Source organism: Oncorhynchus mykiss, unplaced genomic scaffold (genome assembly GCF_057628025.1).
Source record: "Oncorhynchus mykiss isolate SJ-2025 unplaced genomic scaffold, ASM5762802v1 scaffold103, whole genome shotgun sequence".
Lineage (NCBI taxonomy): Eukaryota > Metazoa > Chordata > Actinopteri > Salmoniformes > Salmonidae > Oncorhynchus > Oncorhynchus mykiss.
Window position 1 is genome coordinate 2,021,637 of NW_028322102.1, and position 22,364 is coordinate 2,044,000.

At 48.2% G+C, this 22,364-nt stretch overlaps 1 protein-coding gene across 1 annotated transcript in view; it reads left to right on the top strand.

The window, feature by feature from the left end:
• LOC110517068 (disintegrin and metalloproteinase domain-containing protein 12) overlaps positions 1-22,364 on the top strand; it is a 234,598-nt gene that overhangs the window by 115,386 nt on the left and 96,848 nt on the right. The window contains exons 4-6 of the mRNA XM_090228882.1: positions 2,967-3,045; positions 12,615-12,691; positions 15,400-15,604. Of these exons, the coding sequence (XP_090085008.1) occupies positions 2,967-3,045; positions 12,615-12,691; positions 15,400-15,604 (361 nt within the window). The remainder of the gene's footprint in view (positions 1-2,966; positions 3,046-12,614; positions 12,692-15,399; positions 15,605-22,364) is intronic.

A 22,364-nucleotide genomic window follows, 5' to 3' on the forward strand; every position in this document is an offset into this window, starting at 1 on the left:
TGAGGCATTCTGCCTCCAATGTAGAAAAATCCATAACTTTTATATTGCTGAAAAGGATGTCTCATGGCGTTGATTAGGAGAATGTATTTCGTTTAGATAGGGCTTACAACAAATCCTGTCATTACTGCAGACAGGCAGTGTGCTGTGGCCGCGGACTAGCGTCTGGCACTGTCGAACAATGTTGGATTCTTTTCAGTTTAAACAAATTTCTGTTTCTGGGGACTGTTTTTTATCGCTCGTCCAAATCATATCCAGAAGGTTCTACAGTCATGACTCAGTTTGAGATCTCCATGTGAAGAGGGTTCCTAAAGTCATGACTCAGTTTGAGATCTCCATGTGAGGAAGGTTCTAAAGTCATGACTCAGTTTGAGATCTCCATGTGAGGAAGGTTCTGAAGTCATGACTCAGTTTGAGATCTCCATGTGAGGACGGTTCTAAAGTCATGACTCAGTTTGAGATCTCCATGTGAGGAAGGTTCCTAAAGTCATGACTCAGTTTGAGATCTCCATGTGAGGACGGTTCTAAAGTCATGACTCAGTTTGAGATCTCCATGTGAGGACGGTTCTAAAGTCATGACTCAGTTTGAGATCTCCATGTGAGGAAGGTTCTGAAGTCATGACTCAGTTTGAGATCTCCATGTGAAGAAGGTTCTGAAGTCATGACTCAGTTTGAGATCTCCATGTGAGGACGGTTCTAAAGTCATGACTCAGTTTGAGATCTCCATGTGAGGACGGTTCTAAAGTCATGACTCAGTTTGAGATCTCCATGTGATTCCTGATGGTCCCCATTCTCCTGTCAGCACTGTCTATATCTGCTATCTGCCAGGGACATGTTAACTAGTTCTATGTTAACCAGTTCTATGTTAACTAGTTCTATGTTAACCAGTTCTATGTTAACTAGTTAACCAGTTATATGTTAACTAGTTCCATGTTAACAATTTCAATGTTAACTAGTGTGTGTGTGTGTGTGTGTGTGTGTGTGTGTGTGTGTGTGTGCATGCGTGCATGCGCGTGTGTGCGTGCATGCGCGTGTGTGTGTGTGTGTGTGTGCGCGTGTTTGTGCATTCGGTCTTTGAAAACAGGCATCGTCGCTTCGTGTTTCAAATTGATAAAAAAATCAAATCACCGTCCGCAGTCTGATCTGACCATCGATCTGCTTTCTCTGCTTGTGTTCTCATAGACGGAGCCTGTTTGCCCTCCTTCCCATAGATGAACAGGTGACCCACTGGGTCAGGGAAGCTGGTGTATGTCTGTGTGAATGGTTGGGTGATGGTTTACATATTCATTACATTTTAATTGATACCTTGTTATTCTTATAGTCCACTGACGTTGAGTTTCTGTCTGAGTCAGAGCGTTGACACTAATTAAAACAACTTCATTTGATTCCATTGGACTTTTCTGCTCTTTCCAGCCTGGCTTTGATCCGGGGGATCACTGCCAGTTCTGTGGTTTGTTTTGTGGGTTATGAAAGCAGGGTCCAGGAAACATCATGTCCCTGACAAGGCCAGAAGCAACTCTAACAGTCCTAGCAGTGAGGTCAGGAAGACTCTCAAGCTGTCTGTGATGGGTGTTCCTCATCTGGCTGTCCTGAGGTCACACACACGCACACACGCACGCACACACACACACACACACACGCACGCACACACACACACACACACACACACGCACGCACGTGCACACACACACGCACGCACGTGCACACACACACACACACACACACACACACACACACACACACACACACACACACACCACGCTGTAATAATCAACTCATAAGGGTTCCCAGTGTTTGTGTGAGCTCATAGTAGTTCCAGGATCTACCCCTGCTGCTGGTCCCTCCCTCTCTCTCTCTCCCCTCTCCTCCCTCCCTCGCTCTCCCCTCCCTCCCTCTCTCCTCCCTCCCTATCTCTCTCTCCCCTCCCTCCCTCTCTCTCTCTCGCTCCCCTCCCTCCCTCTCTCTCTCTCTCTCCCTCCCTCTCTCTCTCTCTCTCTCTCCCTCCCTCTCTCTCTCTCTCTCCCCTCTCCTCCCTCTCTCTCTCTCTCTCCCCTCTCCTCCCTCCCTCTCTCCCCTCCCTCCCTCTCTCCTCCCTCCCTATCTCTCTCTCTCTCCCCTCCCTCCCTCTCTCTCTCTCGCTCCCCTCCCTCCCTCTCTCTCTCTCCCCTCCCTCCCTCTCTCTCTCTCTCTCTCTCCCTCCCTCTCTATCTCTCCCTCCCTCCCTCTCTCTCTCTCCCCTCTCTCTCTCCTCCCTCCCAGCCCTCTCTCCCCTCTCCTCCCTCCCATCCCTCTCTCCCCTCTCCTCCCTCCCAGCCCTCTCTCCCCTCTCCTCCCTTTCTCTCTCTCCTCCCTCCCAGCCCTCTCTCCCCTCTCCTCCCTCTCAGCCCTCTCTCCTCTCTCTCCCCTCCCATCCCTCTCTCCTCCCTCCCAGCCCTCTCCTCCCTCTCAGCCATCTCTCCTCTCACTCCCCTCCCCTCCCATCCCTCTCTCCTCCCTCCCAGCCCTCTCTCCCCTCCTAGCCCTCTCTCCTCTCTCTCCCCTCCCCTCCCCTCCCATCCCATCCCTCTCTCCTCCCCTCCCAGCCCTCTCTCCCCTCCCAGCCCTCTCTCTGCCCTCTCTCCTCTCTCTCCCCTCCCTGCCTGCTCTCCTCTCTCCCCTCCCCTCCCTCTCTCGCCCTCCCAGCCCTCTCTCCCCTCCCAGCCCTCTCTCCTCTCTCTCGCTCCCCTCCCATCCCTCTCTCTCCCCTCCCAGCCCTCTCTCCTCTCTCTCCCCTCCCATCCCCCTCTCCTCCCCTCCCAGTCCTCTCTCCCCTCCCAGCCCTCTCTCTGCCCTCTCTCCTCTCTCTCCCCTCCCTGCCTGCTCTCCTCTCTCCCCTCCCAGCCCTCTCTCTAAATGTGTCCCTCACGCTGAGCTGTCCTCTTTGAGATTCCCTACTTTTAACTCTTGCTCTTTTTGTGTCTTATTTCTAGTGGTCTGTTTGCCAGTCACTACACAGAAACACACTACCTGGAAGACGGCAGCGCGGTCACCGGCTCTCACAACATCACGGTACGGTATTACGTCTAATGGAGTCTCACAACCTCACGGTACGGTATTACGTCTAATGGAGTCTCACAACATCACGGTACGGTATTAAGTCTAATGGAGTCTCACAACCTCACAGTACAGTATTAAGTCTAATGGAGTCTCACAACATCACGGTACGGTATTAAGTCTAATGGAGTCTCACAACATCACGGTACGGTATTAAGTCTAATGGAGTCTCACAACATCACAGTACGATATTAAGTCTAATGGAGTCTCACAACATCATAGTACGATATTAAGTCTAATGGAGTCTCACAACATCATAGTACGATATTAAGTCTAATGGAGTCTCACAACATCACAGTACAGTATTAAGTCTAATGGAGTCTCACAACATCACAGTACAGTATTAAGTCTAATGGAGTCTCACAATTTGGAGGTAAGTCAAATCAAATCAAATCAATTTATAAAGCCCTTCTTACATCAGCTGATGTCACAAAGTCCTCTACAGAAACCCAGCCTTAAACCCCAAACCAGCAAGCAATGCAGGCGTAGAAGCACGGTGGCTAGGAAAAACTCCCTATAAAGGCCAGAACCTAGGAAGAAACCTAGAGAGGAACCAGGCTATGAGGGGTGGCCCAAACAGAAAGCAATGCAGGTGTAGAAGCACGTGGCTAGGAAAAACTCCCTATAAAGGCCAGAACCTAGGAAGAAACCTAGAGAGGAACCAGGCTATGAGGGTTAAGTCATCTCTATGTCCTAGATTGATAGAACCACTTGGCAACTAACAGACAAACAGGAAAACGACAAGGCATACTTAATACCTATTACCATACAATAACAAGGCATGCCTGTTACCATACAATAACAAGGCATACTTCACGCCTATTACCATACAATAACAAGACATACTTCAAACCTATTACCATACAATAACAAGACATACTTCATGCATATTACCATACAATAACAAGACATACTTCATGCCTATTACCATACAATAACAAGGCATACTTCACGCCTATTACCATACAATAACAAGACATACTTCATACCTATTACCATACAATAACAAGACATACTTCACGCCTATTACCATACAATAACAAGGCATACTTCATACCTATTACCATATAATAACAAGACATACTTCACGCCTATTACCATACAATAACAAGGCATACTTCACGCCTATTACCATACAATAACAAGACATACTTCATGCCTATTACCATGCTGTTGTTCTTCCCTCTCTCTATGGAGCTCAGAGACCTCTTGTTGAAGCCCTGAACCTGTCAGGATGAGGGGTTGTCGTCCCTCCGTTTAGAGGAAAACGGACTGAAGGAAATGTTGACGCTCCTGTAATATCAGTTTAGTCTAGTACCCACAGTTCAGTCTGTCTGCTGAAGTTGCTGTGGTGGGACAGTGGAGAGGAGAGGTGTATTGTGGGTAGTGGCTAGTACCCACAGTTCAGTCTGTCTGCTGAAGTTGCTGTGGTGGGACAGTGGAGAGGAGAGGTGTATTGTGGGTAGTGGCTAGTACCCACAGTTCAGTCTGTCTGCTGAAGCTGCTATGGTGGGACAGTGGAGAGGAGAGGTGTATTGTGGGTAGTGGCTAGTACCCACAGTTCAGTCTGTCTGCTGAAGTTGCTGTGGTGGGACAGTGGAGAGGAGAGGTGTATTGTGGGTAGTGACTAGTACCCACAGTTCAGTCTGTCAAAGAAGATGTGGTCTGCTTGCTTGGTCTTTCTGTATCCAGTCCATTGTTCCTTTCTACGTTTCCCAAAGTGAAGAAGTTACTGTAAATATACAAGATGAAACACTGTGAAAGTAGGAATTTACCCACGGACTTGATACACGGCAAATGGTTAAACCTTACGGAACATTCATGAAAATATGAACATCTTGCTTCTATCTCTCCTCTCCATGTTCAACCCACACATTCACGTGGACAATTTCTTCCACTCAGAGCATCACGTTTCAGTTGATCCTGCTGTGGACTGGGACTAGGTCAGACTATCCCTCAGACTATCCCTGACTCTGGCTGGGTTTGACCCACTCAGCACAGACATTTCACAACACAGGCACAATAAGGGAGCTGTGATGAACCAGACTGGACCGGGTCTGGGTGGGAGCAATCCACTGAGAGTCTAGTACACACACAGGGCTGGTGCGCTTGGGGTCCCTGTGAACTCAGCTTGATCTGACCAACAATCCCCCTACTATTAGCAGGGGACATAATGAAAGCTCCTCCCCTCAGCAGGGGACACAACGAAAGCTCCTCCCCTCAGCAGGGGACATCACGAAAGCTCCTCCCCTCAGCAGGGGACATAGCGAAAGCTCCTCCCCTCAGCAGGGGACATAATGAAAGCTCCTCCCCTCAGCATGGGACATAATGAAAGCTCCTCCCCTCAGAAGGGGACATAACGAAAGCTCCTAACCTCAGCAGGGGACAAAATGAAAGCTCCGCCTCCCCTCAGCAGGGGACATAATGAAAGCTCCTCCCCTCAGCAGGGGACATAATGAAAGCTCCTCCCCCCCTCAGCAGGGGACATAACGAAAGCTCCTCCCCCCTCAGCAGGGGACATAACGAAAGCTCCTCCCCCCTCAGCAGGGGACATAACGAAAGCTCCTCCCCCCCTTAGCTGGGGACATAACAAAAGCTCCTCCCCCCCTCAGCAGGGGACATCTCGACCCACATCACCTCACCAGTCCCTGCTATTCCCCCAGTCCCCCTAGTGACTGGGTCCCCTAGTGACAGGATCCCCTAGTTACTGGATCCCCTAGTGACCGGATCCCCTAGTGACTGGATCTTCTAGTGACCGAATCCCCTAGTGACCGGGTCCCCTAGTGACCGGATCCCCTAGTGACCGGGTCCCCTGGTGACCGGGTTCCCTGGTGACTGGATCCCCTGGTGACCGGGTCCCCTAGTGACTGAGTCCCTAGTGACTGGATCCCCTAGTTACTGGATCCCCTAGTGACCGGATCCCCTAGTGACTGGATCTTCTAGTGACCGAATCCCCTAGTGACCGGGTCCCCTAGTGACCGGATCCCCTAGTGACCGGGTCCCCTGGTGACCGGGTTCCCTGGTGACTGGATCCCCTGGTGACCGGGTCCCCTAGTGACTGAGTCCCCTAGTGACTGGGTCCCTTCATGGGAGTGTCAGACTGGAGGGTTCCACAGTCCCCTAGTAACTGGGTCCCTTCATGGGAGTGTCAGACTGGAGGGTTCTACAGTCCCCTAGTGACTGGGTCCCTTCATGGGAGTGTCAGACTGGAGGGTTCTACAGTCCCCTAGTGACTGGGTCCCTTCATGGGAGTGTGGGACTTCCAGTCTTCCATCAGTCTAAGACGGACTGATCCATTGGTGATTTATTGGCCAGTATGGAGGGAGTTAGGGGGGAGGGAGGAATCTGAGCCCCTTCATTCCCCCATTTCATGTATCAGTATTTTATGCCAGCTAAGCGTCTGTCAGAGGCAAGGTATTAGACGGAGGGAGGGAGTGATGGGTGAGGGAGGGAGGGATGAGGGAGGGAGGGAGTGATGAGGGAGGGAGGGAGTGATGAGTGATAGCCTCTTCACTTCTCCGTCCTTCCCATTTCATTTGTCTGTTTTATAGCTCTCTGTAATGGAATACTTTCCAGGCATTGTTCCTCAGAGGACGTACCGGACACAGGAAGGGAGAGCCTCGTCCTTCATGACAGATTGTTAAAATACAAGAGCTCAAAACGTATTGTATCCATACAAAAAGTGTAAGAATAAACACATGGTAATTATGAACAAAATACAGGTTTGATATATTGTACATTCACAGAGGTGTACAACAGGACAGTCCAATCTCCCCAGTTTGATACATTCACAGAGGTGTACAACAGGGAAGTCCAATCTCCCCAAATTGATACATTCACAGAGGTGTACAACAGGGCAGTCCAATCTCCCCAGTCAAATTACATCTGTAGTTTCCATTTAAAGCAGGTCAGGTGTCAAATTACCATCCATCTCTGACCCCTGAGTGGTGTACCGAGAATCAGAAAGCCTAGAAACAGTCTATTCATACCAAGATGTGGCCAAGATGTGTCTGGCAGGACTCTGTATGGACTAGCGTGTAGTTGAGAACTGGGCCAACACTTAGACGTTGATGAACACGTCAGAATACTTCAGGCTGAAGTACGGATGACAGGGAAGGACAATTGTGTGCAGGGAAATTGTTGTAAATGTTCATGGAAGACAGAAAGCAGAGTAGAAGTTTTGGAGAGAGGACTAAGGTCTGGTCTTCTGGAACATCCTAGAAAGCAGAGTAGAAGCTTTGGAGAGAGGACTAAGGTCTGGCCTTCTGGAACATCCTAGAAAGCAGAGTATAAGTTTTGGAGAGTGGACTAAGTTAAGAGGTCTGGTCTTCTGGAACATCCTAGAAAGCAGAGTAGAAGCTTTGGAGAGAGGACTAAGGTCTGGTCTTCTGGAACATCCTAGAAAGCAGAGTAGAAGCTTTGGAGAGAGGACTAAGGTCTGGTCTTCTGGAACATCCTAGAAAGCAGAGTAGAAGCTTTGGAGAGTGGACTAAGTTAAGAGGTCTGGTCTTCTGGAACATCCTAGAAAGCAGAGTAGAAGCTTTGGAGAGAGGACTAAGGTCTGGTCTTCTGGAACATCCTAGAAATCAGAGTAGAAGCTTTGGAGAGAGGACTAAGGACTGGTCTTCTGGAACATTCTAGAAAGCAGAGTAGAAGCTTTGGAGAGAGGACTAAGGTCTGGCCTTCTGGAATATCCTAGAAAGCAGAGTAGAAGTTTTGGAGAGTGGACTAAGTTAAGAGGTCTGGTCTTCTGGAACATCCTAGAAAGCAGAGTAGAAGCTTTGGAGAGAGGACTAAGGTCTGGTCTTCTGGAACATCCTAGAAAGCAGAGTAGAAGCTTTGGAGAGAGGACTAAGGTCTGGTCTTCTGGAACATCCTAGAAAGCAGAGTAGAAGCTTTGGAGAGTGGACTAAGTTAAGAGGTCTGGTCTTCTGGAACATCCTAGAAAGCAGAGTAGAAGCTTTGGAGAGAGGACTAAGGTCTGGTCTTCTGGAACATCCTAGAAATCAGAGTAGAAGCTTTGGAGAGAGGACTAAGGACTGGTCTTCTGGAACATTCTAGAAAGCAGAGTAGAAGCTTTGGAGAGAGGACTAAGGTCTGGCCTTCTGGAACATCCTAGAAAGCAGAGTAGAAGTTTTGGAGAGTGGACTAAGTTAAGAGGTCTGGTCTTCTGGAACATCCTAGAAAGCAGAGTAGAAGCTTTGGAGAGAGGACTAAGGTCTGGTCTTCTGGAACATCCTAGAAAGCAGAGTAGAAGCTTTGGAGAGAGGACTAAGGTCTGGTCTTCTGGAACATCCTAGAAAGCAGAGTAGAAGCTTTGGAGAGTGGACTAAGTTAAGAGGTCTGGTCTTCTGGAACATCCTAGAAAGCAGAGTAGAAGCTTTGGAGAGAGGACTAAGGTCTGGTCTTCTGGAACATCCTAGAAATCAGAGTAGAAGCTTTGGAGAGAGGACTAAGGACTGGTCTTCTGGAACATTCTAGAAAGCAGAGTAGAAGCTTTGGAGAGAGGACTAAGGTCTGGCCTTCTGGAACATCCTAGAAAGCAGAGTAGAAGTTTTGGAGAGTGGACTAAGTTAAGAGGTCTGGTCTTCTGGAACATCCTAGAAAGCAGAGTAGAAGCTTTGGAGAGAGGACTAAGGTCTGGTCTTCTGGAACATCCTAGAAAGCAGAGTAGAAGCTTTGGAGAGAGGACTAAGGTCTGGTCTTCTGGAACATCCTAGAAAGCAGAGTAGAAGCTTTGGAGAGAGGACTAAGGTCTGGTCTTCTGGAACATTCTAGAAAGCAGAGTAGAAGCTTTGGAGAGAGGACTAAGGTCTGGTCTTCTGGAACATTCTAGAAAGCAGAGTAGAAGCTTTGGAGAGAGGACTAATGTCTGGTCTTCTGGAACATCCTAGAAAGCAGAGTAGAAGTTTTGGAGAGAAGACTAAGGTCTGGTCTTCTGGAAAACATCCTAGAAAGCAGAGTAGAAGTTTTGGAGAGTGGACTAAGGTCTGGTCTTCTGGAAAACATCCTAGAAAGCAGAGTAGAAGCTTTGGAGAAAGGACTAAGGTCTGGTCTTCTGGAACATCCTAGAAAGCAGAGTAGAAGCTTTGGAGAGAGGACTAAGTTCTGGTCTTCTGGAACATTCTAGAAAGCAGAGTAGAAGCTTTGGAGAGAGGACTAAGGTCTGGTCTTCTGGAACATCCTAGAATGCAGAGTAGAAGCTTTGGAGAGAGGACTAAGGTCTGGTCTTCTGGAACATCCTAGAATGCAGAGTAGAAGTTTTGGAGAGAGGACTAAGGTCTGGTCTTCTGGAACATCCTAGAAAGCAGAGTAGAAGCTTTGGAGAGAGGACTAAGGTCTGGTCTTCTGGAACATCCTAGAATGTAGAGTAGAAGCTTTGGAGAGAGGACTAAGGTCTGGTCTTCTGGAACATCCTAGAATGCAGAGTAGAAGTTTTGGAGAGAGGACTAAGGTCTGGTCTTCTGGAAAACATCCTAGAAAGCAGAGTAGAAGCTTTGGAGAGAGGACTAAGGTCTGGTCTTCTGGAACTTCCTAGTTCCACGGTAAAGGACCAATAGTTACACGACGGGTCTCTCTGAGAAAACTGATCAGACGCTGAACATGTGGAATCAGCAGCAGGTGAACGACCACCACCTTGGAAAAGAGTAAAGACGAATCCTGAAATGTACAGAGGTATATATTTGGAGAGGTGGAGAAACCACATGTTCATGTTTTACTGTGCAGCAGTGAAGTAGTCAGGGAGCAAGGGCCTGGGTCTGGACCATAGGTACCACAGGAGATAACCTGGATCTGGACCATAGATACCACAGGAGATGGCCTGGGTCTGGACCATAGGTACCAAAGGAGATGGCCTGGGTCTGGACCATAGGTACCACAGGAGATGGCCTGGGTCTGGACCAGAGATGGTCTGGGTCTGGACCATAGATGGCCTGGGTCTGGACCATAGGTACCACAGGAGATGGCCTGGGTCTGGACCATAGGTACCACAGGAGATGGCCTGGGTCTGGACCATAGGTACCACAGGAGATGGCCTGGGTCTGGACCATAGATACCACAGGAGATGGCCTGGGTCTGGACCATAGATACCACAGGAGATGGCCTGGGTCTGGACCACAGGTACCACAGGAGATGGCCTGGGTCTGGACCAGAGATGGCCTGGGTCTGGACCATAGGTACCACAGGAGATGGCCTGGGTCTGGACCATAGGTACCACAGTAGATGGCCTGGGTCTGGACCAGAGATACCACAGGAGATGGCCTGGATCTGGACCATAGATACCACAGGAGATGGCCTGGGTCTGGACCATAGGTGCCAAAGGAGATGGCCTGGGTCTGGACCATAGGTACCACAGGAGATGGCCTGGGTCTGGACCAGAGATGGTCTGGGTCTGGACCATAGATGGCCTGGGTCTGGACCATAGGTACCACAGGAGATGGCCTGGGTCTGGACCATAGGTACCACAGGAGATGGCCTGGGTCTGGACCATAGGTACCACAGGAGATGGCCTGGGTCTGGACCAGAGATGGCCTGGGTCTGGACCATAGATGGCCTGGGTCTGGACCATAGGTACCACAGGAGATGGCCTGGGTCTGGACCATAGATACCACAGGAGATGGCCTGGGTCTGGACCATAGATACCACAGGAGATGGCCTGGGTCTGGACCACAGGTACCACAGGAGATGGCCTGGGTCTGGACCAGAGATGGCCTGGGTCTGGACCATAGGTACCATAGGAGATGGCCTGGGTCTGGACCATAGGTACCACAGTAGATGGCCTGGGTCTGGACCAGAGATGGCCTGGGTCTGGACCATAGGTACCACAGGAGATGGCCTGGGTCTGGACCATAGGTACCACAGGAGATGGCCTTGGTCTGGACCATAGATACCACAGGAGATGGCCTGGGTCTGGACCATAGATACCACAGGAGATGGCCTGGGTCTGGACCATAGATACCACAGGAGATGGCCTGGGTCTTGACCATAGGTATCACAGGAGATGGCCTGGGTCTGGACCATAGGTACCACAGTAGATGGCCTGGGTCTGGACCAGAGATGGCCTGGGTCTGGACCATAGGTACCACAGGAGATGGCCTGGGTCTGGACCATAGGTACCACAGTAGATGGCCTGGGTCTGGACCAGAGATGGCCTGGGTCTGGACCATAGGTACCACAGGAGATGGCCTGGGTCTGGACCATAGATACCACAGGAGATGGCCTGGGTCTGGACCATAGATACCACAGGAGATGGCCTGGGTCTGGACCATAGGTATCACAGGAGATGGCCTGGGTCTGGACCATAGGTACCACAGTAGATGGCCTGGGTCTGGACCAAAGATGGCCTGGGTCTGGACCATAGGTACCACAGGAGATGGCCTGGGTCTGGACCATAGATGGCCTGGGTCTGGACCATAGGTACCACAGGAGATGGCCTGGGTCTGGACCATAGGTACCACAGGAGATGGCCTGGGTCTGGACCATAGGTACCACAGTAGATGGCCTGGGTCTGGACCAGAGATGGCCTGGGTCTGGACCATAGGTACCACAGGCGATGGCCTGGGTCTGGACCATAGGTACCACAGGAGATGGCCTTGGTCTGGACCAGAGATGGCCTGGGTCTGGGCCATAGGTACCACATGAGAGGGCCTGGGTCTGGACCATAGGTACCACAGGAGATGGCCTGGGTCTGGACCATAGGTACCACAGGAGATGGCCTGGGTCTGGACCAGAGATGGCCTGGGTCTGGACCATAGATGGCCTGGGTCTGGACCATAGGTACCACAGTAGATGGCCTGGGTCTGGACCATAGGTACCACAGGAGATAACCTGGATCTGGACCATAGATACCACAGGATATGGCCTGGGTCTGGACCATAGATGGCCTGGGTCTCGACCATAGACAGAAGCTGTATTTTCACTTCAAACCAGATACTTCCTCCACTGTCTACCTTCCTGTCCCTCCTACCTACCCTGACAGTCTGACCTTGTCCTAACAGTATGTTAAACTCTCTGTCCTACCTTCTTGACCCTCCTACCTACCCTGACAGTCCGGCCTTGTCCTAACAGCCTTGTCCTGTGTCCTTGTCCTGTGGCGTACTGCAATAGCATAAAATAGTCCCCGCGATATGCATCTGTTCAGGGAAGTCATGAACCAATACACGCAGTCAGTCAGAAAAGCTAAGGCTAGCTTTTTCAAGCAGAAATTTGCATCCTGTAGCTCTAACTCCAAAAAGTTCTGGGACACTGTAAAGTCCATGGAGAACAAGAGCACCTCCTCCCAGCTGCCCACTGCACTGAGGCTAGGTAACACGGTCACCTCCAATAAATCCATGATAATCGAAAACTTCAACAAGCATTTCTCAGTATGTTAAACTCTCTGTCCTACCTTCCTGCCCCTCCTACCTACCCTGACAGTCCGGCCTTGTCCTAACAGTATGTTAAACTCTCTGTCCTACCTTCATGCCCCTCCTACCTACCCTGACAGTCCGGCCTTGTCCTAACAGTATGTTAAACTCTCTTCTCAGACAAACTGCTATTACCACGGAAAGGTGCAGGGACACATCTATTCTGACGTCAGCCTCAGTACCTGCTCAGGTCTCAGGTGAGTGTGTGTGTGTGTGTGTGTGTGTGTGTGTGTGTGTGTGTGTGTGTGTGTGTGTGTGTGTGTGTGTGTGTGTGTGTGTGTGTGTGTGTGTGTGTGTGTGTGTGTGTGTGTGTGTGTGTCAGTGGGCCTCCTGTATGTATTGTCATGTCATTAACCCATGGTCTAATGAACCTCAACGCTCCAGTGACCGACTAGCAAAGCAGTTAGATTAGCCTGAAGCAACGGGCATTCTCATCAACTGTCTCATCATCAATGTTGTTGTTCTCTGTTTCTCTCTGCCTCTGTTTCTCTCTGCCTCTGTGTTCTTCTCTGTTTCTCTCTGAAACTAAAGATTAACAGAGTTACCATATAAACACACCTTACACGAAACCCAAAACAGCTGCGTGCGTGCGCCATCGTGCGCAATCATGCAAAAATATATTTTGTCCCCTGAGACGAGATTACGACACGCAGGTTAAAATATCATAACAAACTCTGAACCAATAACAGTAATTTGGGGACAGGGCGAAAAACAGTAAACATTTAACGTTATGGCAATTTAGCTAGCTTGCACTTGCTAGCTAATTTGTCTTATTTAGCTAGCTTGCCCTTGCTAGCTAATTTGTCTTATTTAGCTAGCTTGCACTTGCTAGCTAATTTGTCTTATTTAGCTACCTTGCTGTTGCTAGCTAATTTGTCCTGGGATACAACGTTAAACACTGAGTTGTTATTTTACCTGAAATGCACAAGGTCCTCTACTCCGCCAATTAATCAACACATAAAACGGTCAACCGAATCGTTTCTAGTCATCTCTCCTCCTTCTAGGCTTTTTCATCTTTGAACTTATATGGCATCTAAACTTTCATAGTATTACCACGACAACCGGCAAAACAGTTCATCTTTCAGTCACCCACGTGGGCATAACCAATGAGGAGATGGCACGTGGGTAGCTGCTTCTATAAACCAATGAGGAGATGGGAGAGGCAGGACTTGCAGCGTGATCTGCGTCAGAAATAGAAAGGACTTCTATTTTAGCCCTTGGCAACGCAGACGCTCGTTGACGCGCGCGAGCAGTGTGGGTGCAATAATTGAATAACATAGATTTCTAAATTAATTTTGTAACGCTCGCGCACGCGACACAAGTAGTGTAGTCAGGGTATCAGTGATGAATGGAAATGGAAATTCATCCCTGTGTTAATTGATCCAAGACAACGATCTACAGTCAGAGTAATACAAGTCTTTAACACAGTGAAGACATGCAAAGCTGGAAAAAAGAACCGTTCAGCGTTCACACATGTCAAGTAGGAGTAACGAGTCTGCTCATTTTTGTGGACATCATCAGGAATGTCGTTCCCAAAACGTGCCAACAGTTTTCCTCCTCTAAGGAGTGATAGGGGTAATTGTTAAGCCCTTGAGTGCATTCCCAATTGCTACCCTATTCCCTATGTGGTGCACTACTTTTAACCAGAGCCCCATAGAGTTCTTGTTAAGAGTAGTGCACTATATAGGAAATAGGGTGCCGTTTGTGATGCAAGGCCCTGTTTTACAGGCCGCTCATTTTTCTGCCCCTCTACAACCTGTTTCTGCATAGACAGATGCAGAGGGCTTAGTTTGACGAGTGCCTGGCGCGACGGCCAAGACAAATTGTTTCGGGGTTTTTAGTTGGCAGCTATAGTCTGGCTTTGGGAGCGTTTTTTAATGTTAAGTTTATGTGGTTATGAACGTTGTCAAGAGGTTGATAAAAAGTTTTGGCCCAGTTTCAGTGGACGAAGACGTCACTTTAAATCACCAGGGCTGTTTTTATTAGTGTGAGAAAAGTTGACGGTGAGAAATAAGAGACTCTCATCACGGACAGACGGAGAATGAGAAACCACCGGGGAGGATATTACTATATTTCTTATTAAGCCAAATGTCTGCCTCTTGATTTGTTCCCACAGTGAGACTTTATCGACGAGGTAAAAGTAGTGTTACCCACAAAGCATCTCAATTGGGGCGGCAGCGTAGCCTAGTGGTTAGTGCGTTGGACTAGTCACCTGAAGGGTTGCTAGATCAAATCCCCGAGCTGACAAGGTACAACTCTGTCATTGTAACGGTTTTCTTGAGTTGAAGGAGAGGCGGACCAAAACGCAGCGTGGTTATTATTCATGGTTCTTTAATGAAGTAACTATACATGAATAGACTAACAAAACAATAACCGTGAGAAAACCTAAACAGCCTATCTCGTGAAAACAAACACAGAGACAGGAACAATCACCCACGAAACACTCAAAGAATATGGCTGCCTAAATATGATTCCCAATCAGAGACAACGATAAACACCTGCCTCTGATTGAGAACCACTCCAGACATCCATAGACTATTCTAGAGAACCCCACTATACCACAATCCCAATACCTACGAAAACCCCAAGACAAAACAAACCACATAAATAAACCCATGTCACAGCCTGGCCTGACCAAAATAATAAAGAAAACACAAAATACTAAGACCAGGGCTTGACAGTCATTCTGTCCCTGAACAAGGCAGTTACCCCGCTGTCATTGAAAATAAGAATTTGTTCTTAACTGACTTGCCAAGTCAAATAAAGGTTCAAATAAAAATAAGAGATCCATTGTCCAACATTCTGTAGAAAAAAAACATCATGACAGACATTTAAGAAATGTTCTTCTACTTCATTGATTGATGATCGATTGATTGATTGATCAATATCACTCTTGTATTCCCAGTGGCTTCATATCACTAGAAAACAGATCTTACGTGTTGGAGCCGTCAACGGATCCCCCCAGTGGATCCCACAGGATCTACCGGTCAGAACAGCTCAACCTCACACCTGGCTCGTGTGGCCATGGCTTCAACATATCGCTGGTTCATGGAGACGCCCAGAACAGCCACAACCAATCAGACAGCCCCTTCGGAGCCTTCAGCACCAGGGTAAGCAGCATACATGGAATACCATGGCTGTGTTTACACAGGCAGCCCCAATTCTGATCTTTTGCCACTAATTGGTCTTTTGATCAATCAGATCAGAATCTTTTGCCAATATATAGGCAAAATATCAGAATTGGGCTTCTTGTGTCAACACAGCCGTAGTCTCTTAAGCTAAATGTTCCATTTCAACATTTTGCACAAAAAAATGAATGTTTAGCTCATGAGACTTGGGGTCAAAGACAGTGTATCTGTATATATATCTGGAATGGGCTAGTGATCTTCTAGAATCCTCTAGGAAAACATTACTGCTGTCTTTACGTCCATCTACAGATAATCTAGGAGGGATCCAGATCAAACCTCAGTCAGTAGAGACTAGGAGGTCTTCAGATCAAACCTCAGTCAGTAGAGACTAGAAAGGATCCAGATCAAACCTCAGTCAGTAGAGACTAGGAGGTCTTCAGATCAAACCTCAGTCAGTAGAGACTAGGAGGGATCCAGATAAACCTCAGTCAGTAGAGACTAGGAGGTCTTCAGATCAAACCTCAGTCAGTAGAGACTAGGAGGTCTTCAGATCAAACCTCAGTCAGTAGAGACTAGGAGGTCTTCAGATCAAACCTCAGTCAGTAGAGACTAGGATGTCTTCAGATCAAACCTCAGACAGTAGGGACTAGGAGGTCTTCAGATCAAACCTCAGACAGTAGAGACTAGGAGGTCTTCAGATCAAACCTCAGTCAGTAGAGACTAGGAGGTCTTCAGATCAAACCTCAGTCAGTAGAGACTAGGAGGGATCCAGATCAAACCTCAATCAGTAGAGACTAGGAGGTTTTCAGATCAAACCTCAGTCAGTAGAGACTAGGAGGTCTTCAGATCAAACCTCAGTCAGTAGAGACTAGGAGGTCTTCAGATCAAACCTCAGACAGTAGAGACTAGGAGGTCTTCAGATCAAACCTCAGTCAGTAGAGATCAGGAGGTCTTCAGATCAAACCTCAGTCAGTAGAGACTAGGAGGGATCCAGATCAAACCTCAGTCAGTAGAGACTAGGAGGGATCCAGATCAAACCTCAGTCAGTAGAGACTAGGAGGTCTTCAGATCAAACCTTAGACAGTAGAGTCTAGGAGGGATCCAGATCAAACCTCAGTCAGTAGAGACTAGGAGGGATCCAGATCAAACCTCAGTCAGTAGAGACTAGAAAGGATCCAGATCAAACCTCAGTCAGTAGAGACTAGGAGGTCTTCAGATCAAACCTCAGTCAGTAGAGACTAGGAGGGATCCAGATAAACCTCAGTCAGTAGAGACTAGGAGGTCTTCAGATCAAACCTCAGTCAGTAGAGACTAGGAGGTCTTCAGATCAAACCTCAGTCAGTAGAGACTAGGAGGTCTTCAGATCAAACCTCAGTCAGTAGAGACTAGGAGGTCTTCAGATCAAACCTCAGTCAGTAGAGACTAGGAGGTCTTCAGATCAAACCTCAGTCAGTAGAGACTAGGATGTCTTCAGATCAAACCTCAGACAGTAGGGACTAGGAGGTCTTCAGATCAAACCTCAGACAGTAGAGACTAGGAGGTCTTCAGATCAAACCTCAGTCAGTAGAGACTAGGAGGTCTTCAGATCAAACCTCAGTCAGTAGAGACTAGGAGGGATCCAGATCAAACCTCAATCAGTAGAGACTAGGAGGTTTTCAGATCAAACCTCAGTCAGTAGAGACTAGGAGGTCTTCAGATCAAACCTCAGTCAGTAGAGACTAGGAGGTCTTCAGATCAAACCTCAGACAGTAGAGACTAGGAGGTCTTCAGATCAAACCTCAGTCAGTAGAGATCAGGAGGTCTTCAGATCAAACCTCAGTCAGTAGAGACTAGGAGGGATCCAGATCAAACCTCAGTCAGTAGAGACTAGGAGGGATCCAGATCAAACCTCAGTCAGTAGAGACTAGGAGGTCTTCAGATCAAACCTTAGACAGTAGAGTCTAGGAGGGATCCAGATCAAACCTCAGTCAGTAGAGACTAGGAGGGATCCAGATCAAACCTCAGTCAGTAGAGACTAGGAGGGATCCAGATCAAACCTCAGTCAGTAGAGACTAGGAGGGATCCAGATCAAACCTCAGTCAGTAGAGACTAGGAGGGATCCAGATCAAACCTCAGTCAGTAGAGACTAGGAGGGATCCAGATCAAACCTCAGTCAGTAGAGACTAGGAGGGATCCAGATCAAACCTCAGTCAGTAGAGACTAGGAGGTCTTCAGATCAAACCTCAGACAGTAGAGACTAGGAGGGATCCAGATCAAACCTCAGTCAGTAGAGACTAGGAGGGATCCAGATCAAACCTCAGTCAGTAGAGACTAGGAGGGATCCAGATCAAACCTCAGTCAGTAGAGACTAGGAGGGATCCAGATCAATCCTCAGTCAGTAGAGACTAGGAGGGATCCAGATCAAACCTCAGTCAGTAGAGACTAGGAGGGATCCAGATCAAACCTCAGTCAGTAGAGACTAGGAGGTCTTCAGATCAAACCTCAGACAGTAGAGTCTAGGAGGGATCCAGATCAAACCTCAGTCAGTAGAGACTAGGAGGGATCCAGATCAAACCTCAGTCAGTAGAGGCTAGGAGGGATCCAGATCAAACCTCAGTCAGTAGAGACTAGGAGGGATCCAGATCAAACCTCAGTCAGTAGAGACTAGGAGGGATCCAGATCAAACCTCAGTCAGTAGAGACTAGGAGGGATCCAGATCAAACCTCAGTCAGTAGAGACTAGGAGGGATCCAGATCAAACCTCAGTCAGTAGAGACTAGGAGGGATCCAGATCAAACCTCAGTCAGTAGAGACTAGGAGGTCTTCAGATCAAACCTCAGACAGTAGAGACTAGGAGGGATCCAGATCAAACCTCAGTCAGTAGAGACTAGGAGGGATCCAGATCAAACCTCAGTCAGTAGAGACTAGGAGGGATCCAGATCAATCCTCAGTCAGTAGAGACTAGGAGGGATCCAGATCAAACCTCAGTCAGTAGAGACTAGGAGGGATCCAGATCAAACCTCAGTCAGTAGAGACTAGGAGGTCTTCAGATCAAACCTCAGACAGTAGAGTCTAGGAGGGATCCAGATCAAACCTCAGTCAGTAGAGACTAGGAGGGATCCAGATCAATCCTCAGTCAGTAGAGACTAGGAGGGATCCAGATCAAACCTCAGTCAGTAGAGACTAGGAGGGATCCAGATCAAACCTCAGACAGTAGAGACTAGGAGATCTTCAGATCAAACCTCAGTCAGTAGATACTGAGATAATAGAGATATGCGCTCCTTTGAACACCACTATGTGTTACCGTGGTGACGCCATTCGCCGGTTCCATTCATGTTGTTTAACGTGTTAACGTTTAACTTGCCCCCAATTCAATTAACATGTTGTTATGTTAACATGTTACCTATCTCTAGGAGACGCCGGCAGAGAGATACTGTAGTGTCCTGTACTGTCTGAATATCTATATTACCTATCTCTAAGAGATGCCGGCAGAGAGATACTGTAGTGTCCTGTACCGTCTGAGACGGGAGGAGAGAGGGAGGGACACCGACAGAGAGATACCGTAGTGTCCTGTACCGTCTGAGACGGGAGGAGAGATGGAGAGACACCAACATAGAGATACTGTAGTGTCCTGTACCGTCTGAGAAGGGAGAGAGAGGGAGGAACGCTGACAGAGAGATACTGTAGTGTCCTGTACCGTCTGAGATGGGATGAGAGAGGGAGAGACACCGACAGAGAGATACCGTAGTGTCCTGTACCGTCTGAGACGGGAGGACAGAGGGAGGGACACCTACAGAGAGATACCGTAGTGTCCTGTACCGTCTGAGATGGGAGGGACACCGACAGAGAGATACCGTAGTGTCCTGTACTGTCTGAGATGGGAGAAACACCGACAGAGAGATACCGTAGTGTCCTGTACCGTCTGAGACGGGAGGACAGAGGGAGGGACACCTACAGAGAGATACCGTAGTGTCCTGTACCGTCTGAGAAGGGAGAAGAGAGGGAGGGTGGGAGAGGCTGAGGAAAGTGGTTAGGTATGAGATCAGGTACCAAATGTAACACGTGTCTGCGATTTGTCCCTGTGATTTAAAGCTGTTTTGACTTTGTCCTCTGTTTTATCACTGGACTGGAAAAGAATGATGACTAGACTATTAGCTGTGGATTTAAGTGCCTCTGAAATATTTCCGTATGCAGCTATAGAATAAAATAGAATAGAATAGATTCCTAATTGTTCTGTATTCAGCTGTAGAATAGAATAGATTCCTAATTGTTCTGTATTCAGCTGTAGAATAGAATAGAATAGATTCCTAATTGTTCTGTATTCAGCTGTAGAATAGAATAGATTCCTAATTGTTCTGTATTCAGCTGTAGAATAGAATAGATTCCTAATTGTTCTGTATTCAGCTGTAGAATAGAATAGATTCCTAATTGTTCTGTATTCAGCTGTAGAATAGAATAGATTCCTAATTGTTCTGTATTCAGCTGTAGAATACAATAGAATAGAATAGATTCCTAATTGTTCTGTATTCAGCTGTAGAATAGAATAGATTCCTAATTGTTCTGTATTCAGCTGTAGAATAGAATAGATTCCTAATTGTTCTGTATTCAGCTGTAGAATAGAATAGATTCAGAATTGTTCCGTACGCAGCTGTAGAATAGAATAGATTCAGAATTGTTCCGTATGCAGCTGTCCTTGAAACGGCTCCTTCTCCTGCTCCGAAGTGGTAGGCTGTGGCATCAAAGACTCTAATTGGCCAATACATAATAGCGTCAGAAACCCAGGTTTTGTAACGGGAGAGAGCACAATCACACGCACGCATGCACGAACACACACACACACACAGACACACACACACACACACACACACACGCACACACACACACACAGTCTTGTACAGCTAACCTTATGGGGACACACAATTCAGTCTCATTCAAAATCCTATTTTCCTAAACCCTTACCCGTACTCCAACCTAACCAAAAAACATAACATTAACCCCTAACCTAACCCTAGCTCCTAATCCTAACCCTTTATGAAATTCTAACCTTAACCCTAAACCCCATAGAAATAGCATTTGACCTTGTGGGGACTAACAAAATGTCCCCAGTTGGTACATTCTTGTTTGTTTACTATTCTTGTCGGGACTTCTGGTCTCACAGAGTAGCCTGTCTGTCCTGGTTTAGGCCTGTCTCTCAGAGTAACCTGTCTGTCCTGGTTTAGGCCTGTCTCTCATAGTAGCCTGTCTGTCTTGGTTTAGGCCTGTCTCTCAGAGTAGCCTGTCTGTCCAGGTTTAGGCCTGTCTCTCAGAGTAGCCTGTCTGTCCTGGTTTAGGCCTGTCTCTCAGAGTAGCCTGTCTGTCCTGGTTTAGGCCTGTCTCTCAGAGTAGCCTGTCTGTCCTGGTTTAGGCCTGTCTCTCAGAGTAGCCTGTCTGTCCAGGTTTAGGCCTGTCTCTCAGAGTAGCCTGTCTATCCTGGATTAGGCCTGTCTTTCAGAACAGGCGGATTTGATGGGGTGGCAGGAGGGTGGCAGTGGGTTGGCAGGAGGGATAAAGAGGGTTGTGCGTAGGGTCCTGACTTTCATCTTTGCTCATACACACCAGGAGGTTGTTCATTATGGCTGGGGTTGTTCAGTATGGCTGGGGTTGTTCAGTATGGCTGGGGTTGTACAGTATGGCTGGGGTTGTACAGTATGGCTGGGGTTGTACAGTATGGCTGGGGTTGTTCAGTATGGCTGGGGTTGTTCAGTATGGCTGGGGTTGTACAGTATGGCTGGGGTTGTTCAGTATGGCTGGGGTTGTACAGTATGGCTGGGGTTATACAGTATGGCTGGGGTTGTACAGTATGGCTGGGGTTATACAGTATGACTGGGGTTGTACAGTATGGCTGGGGTTGTACAGTATGGCTGGGGTTGTTCAGTATGGCTGGGGTTGTACAGTATGGCTGGGGTTGTACAGTATGGCTGGGGTTGTACAGTATGGCTGGGGTTATACAGTATGGCTGGGGTTGTACAGTATGGCTGGGGTTATACAGTATGACTGGGGTTGTACAGTATGGCTGGGGTTGTACAGTATGGCTGGGGTTGTACAGTATGGCTGGGGTTGTTCAGTATGGCTGGGGTTGTACAGTATGGCTGGGGTTGTACAGTATGGCTGTGGTTATACAGTATGGCTGGGGTTGTACAGTATGGCTGGGGTTATACAGTATGGCTGGGGTTGTACAGTATGGCTGGGGTTGTACAGTATGGCTGGGGTTGTTCAGTATGGCTGGGGTTGTACAGTATGGCTGGGGTTGTACAGTATGGCTGGGGTTGTTCAGCATGGCTGGGGTTGTTCAGTATGGCTGGGGTTGTACAGTATGGCTGGGGTTGTACAGTATGGCTGGGGTTGTACAGTATGGCTGGGGTTGTACAATATGGCTGGGGTTATACAGTATGGCTGGGGTTATACAGTATGGCTGGGGTTGTTCAGCATGGCTGGGGTTGTACAGTATGGCTGGGGTTGTACAGTATGGCTGGGGTTGTACAGTATGGCTGGGGTTGTTCAGTATGGCTGGGGTTGTTCAGTATGGCTGGGGTTGTACAGTATGGCTGGGGTTGTACAGTATGGCTGGGGTTGTTCAGTATGGCTGGGGTTGTTCAGTATGGCTGGGGTTGTTCAGTATGGCTGGGGTTGTACAGTATGGCTGGGGTTGTTCAGTATGGCTGGGGTTGTTCAGTATGGCTGGGGTTATACAGTATGGCTGGGGTTGTTCAGTATGGCTGGGGTTG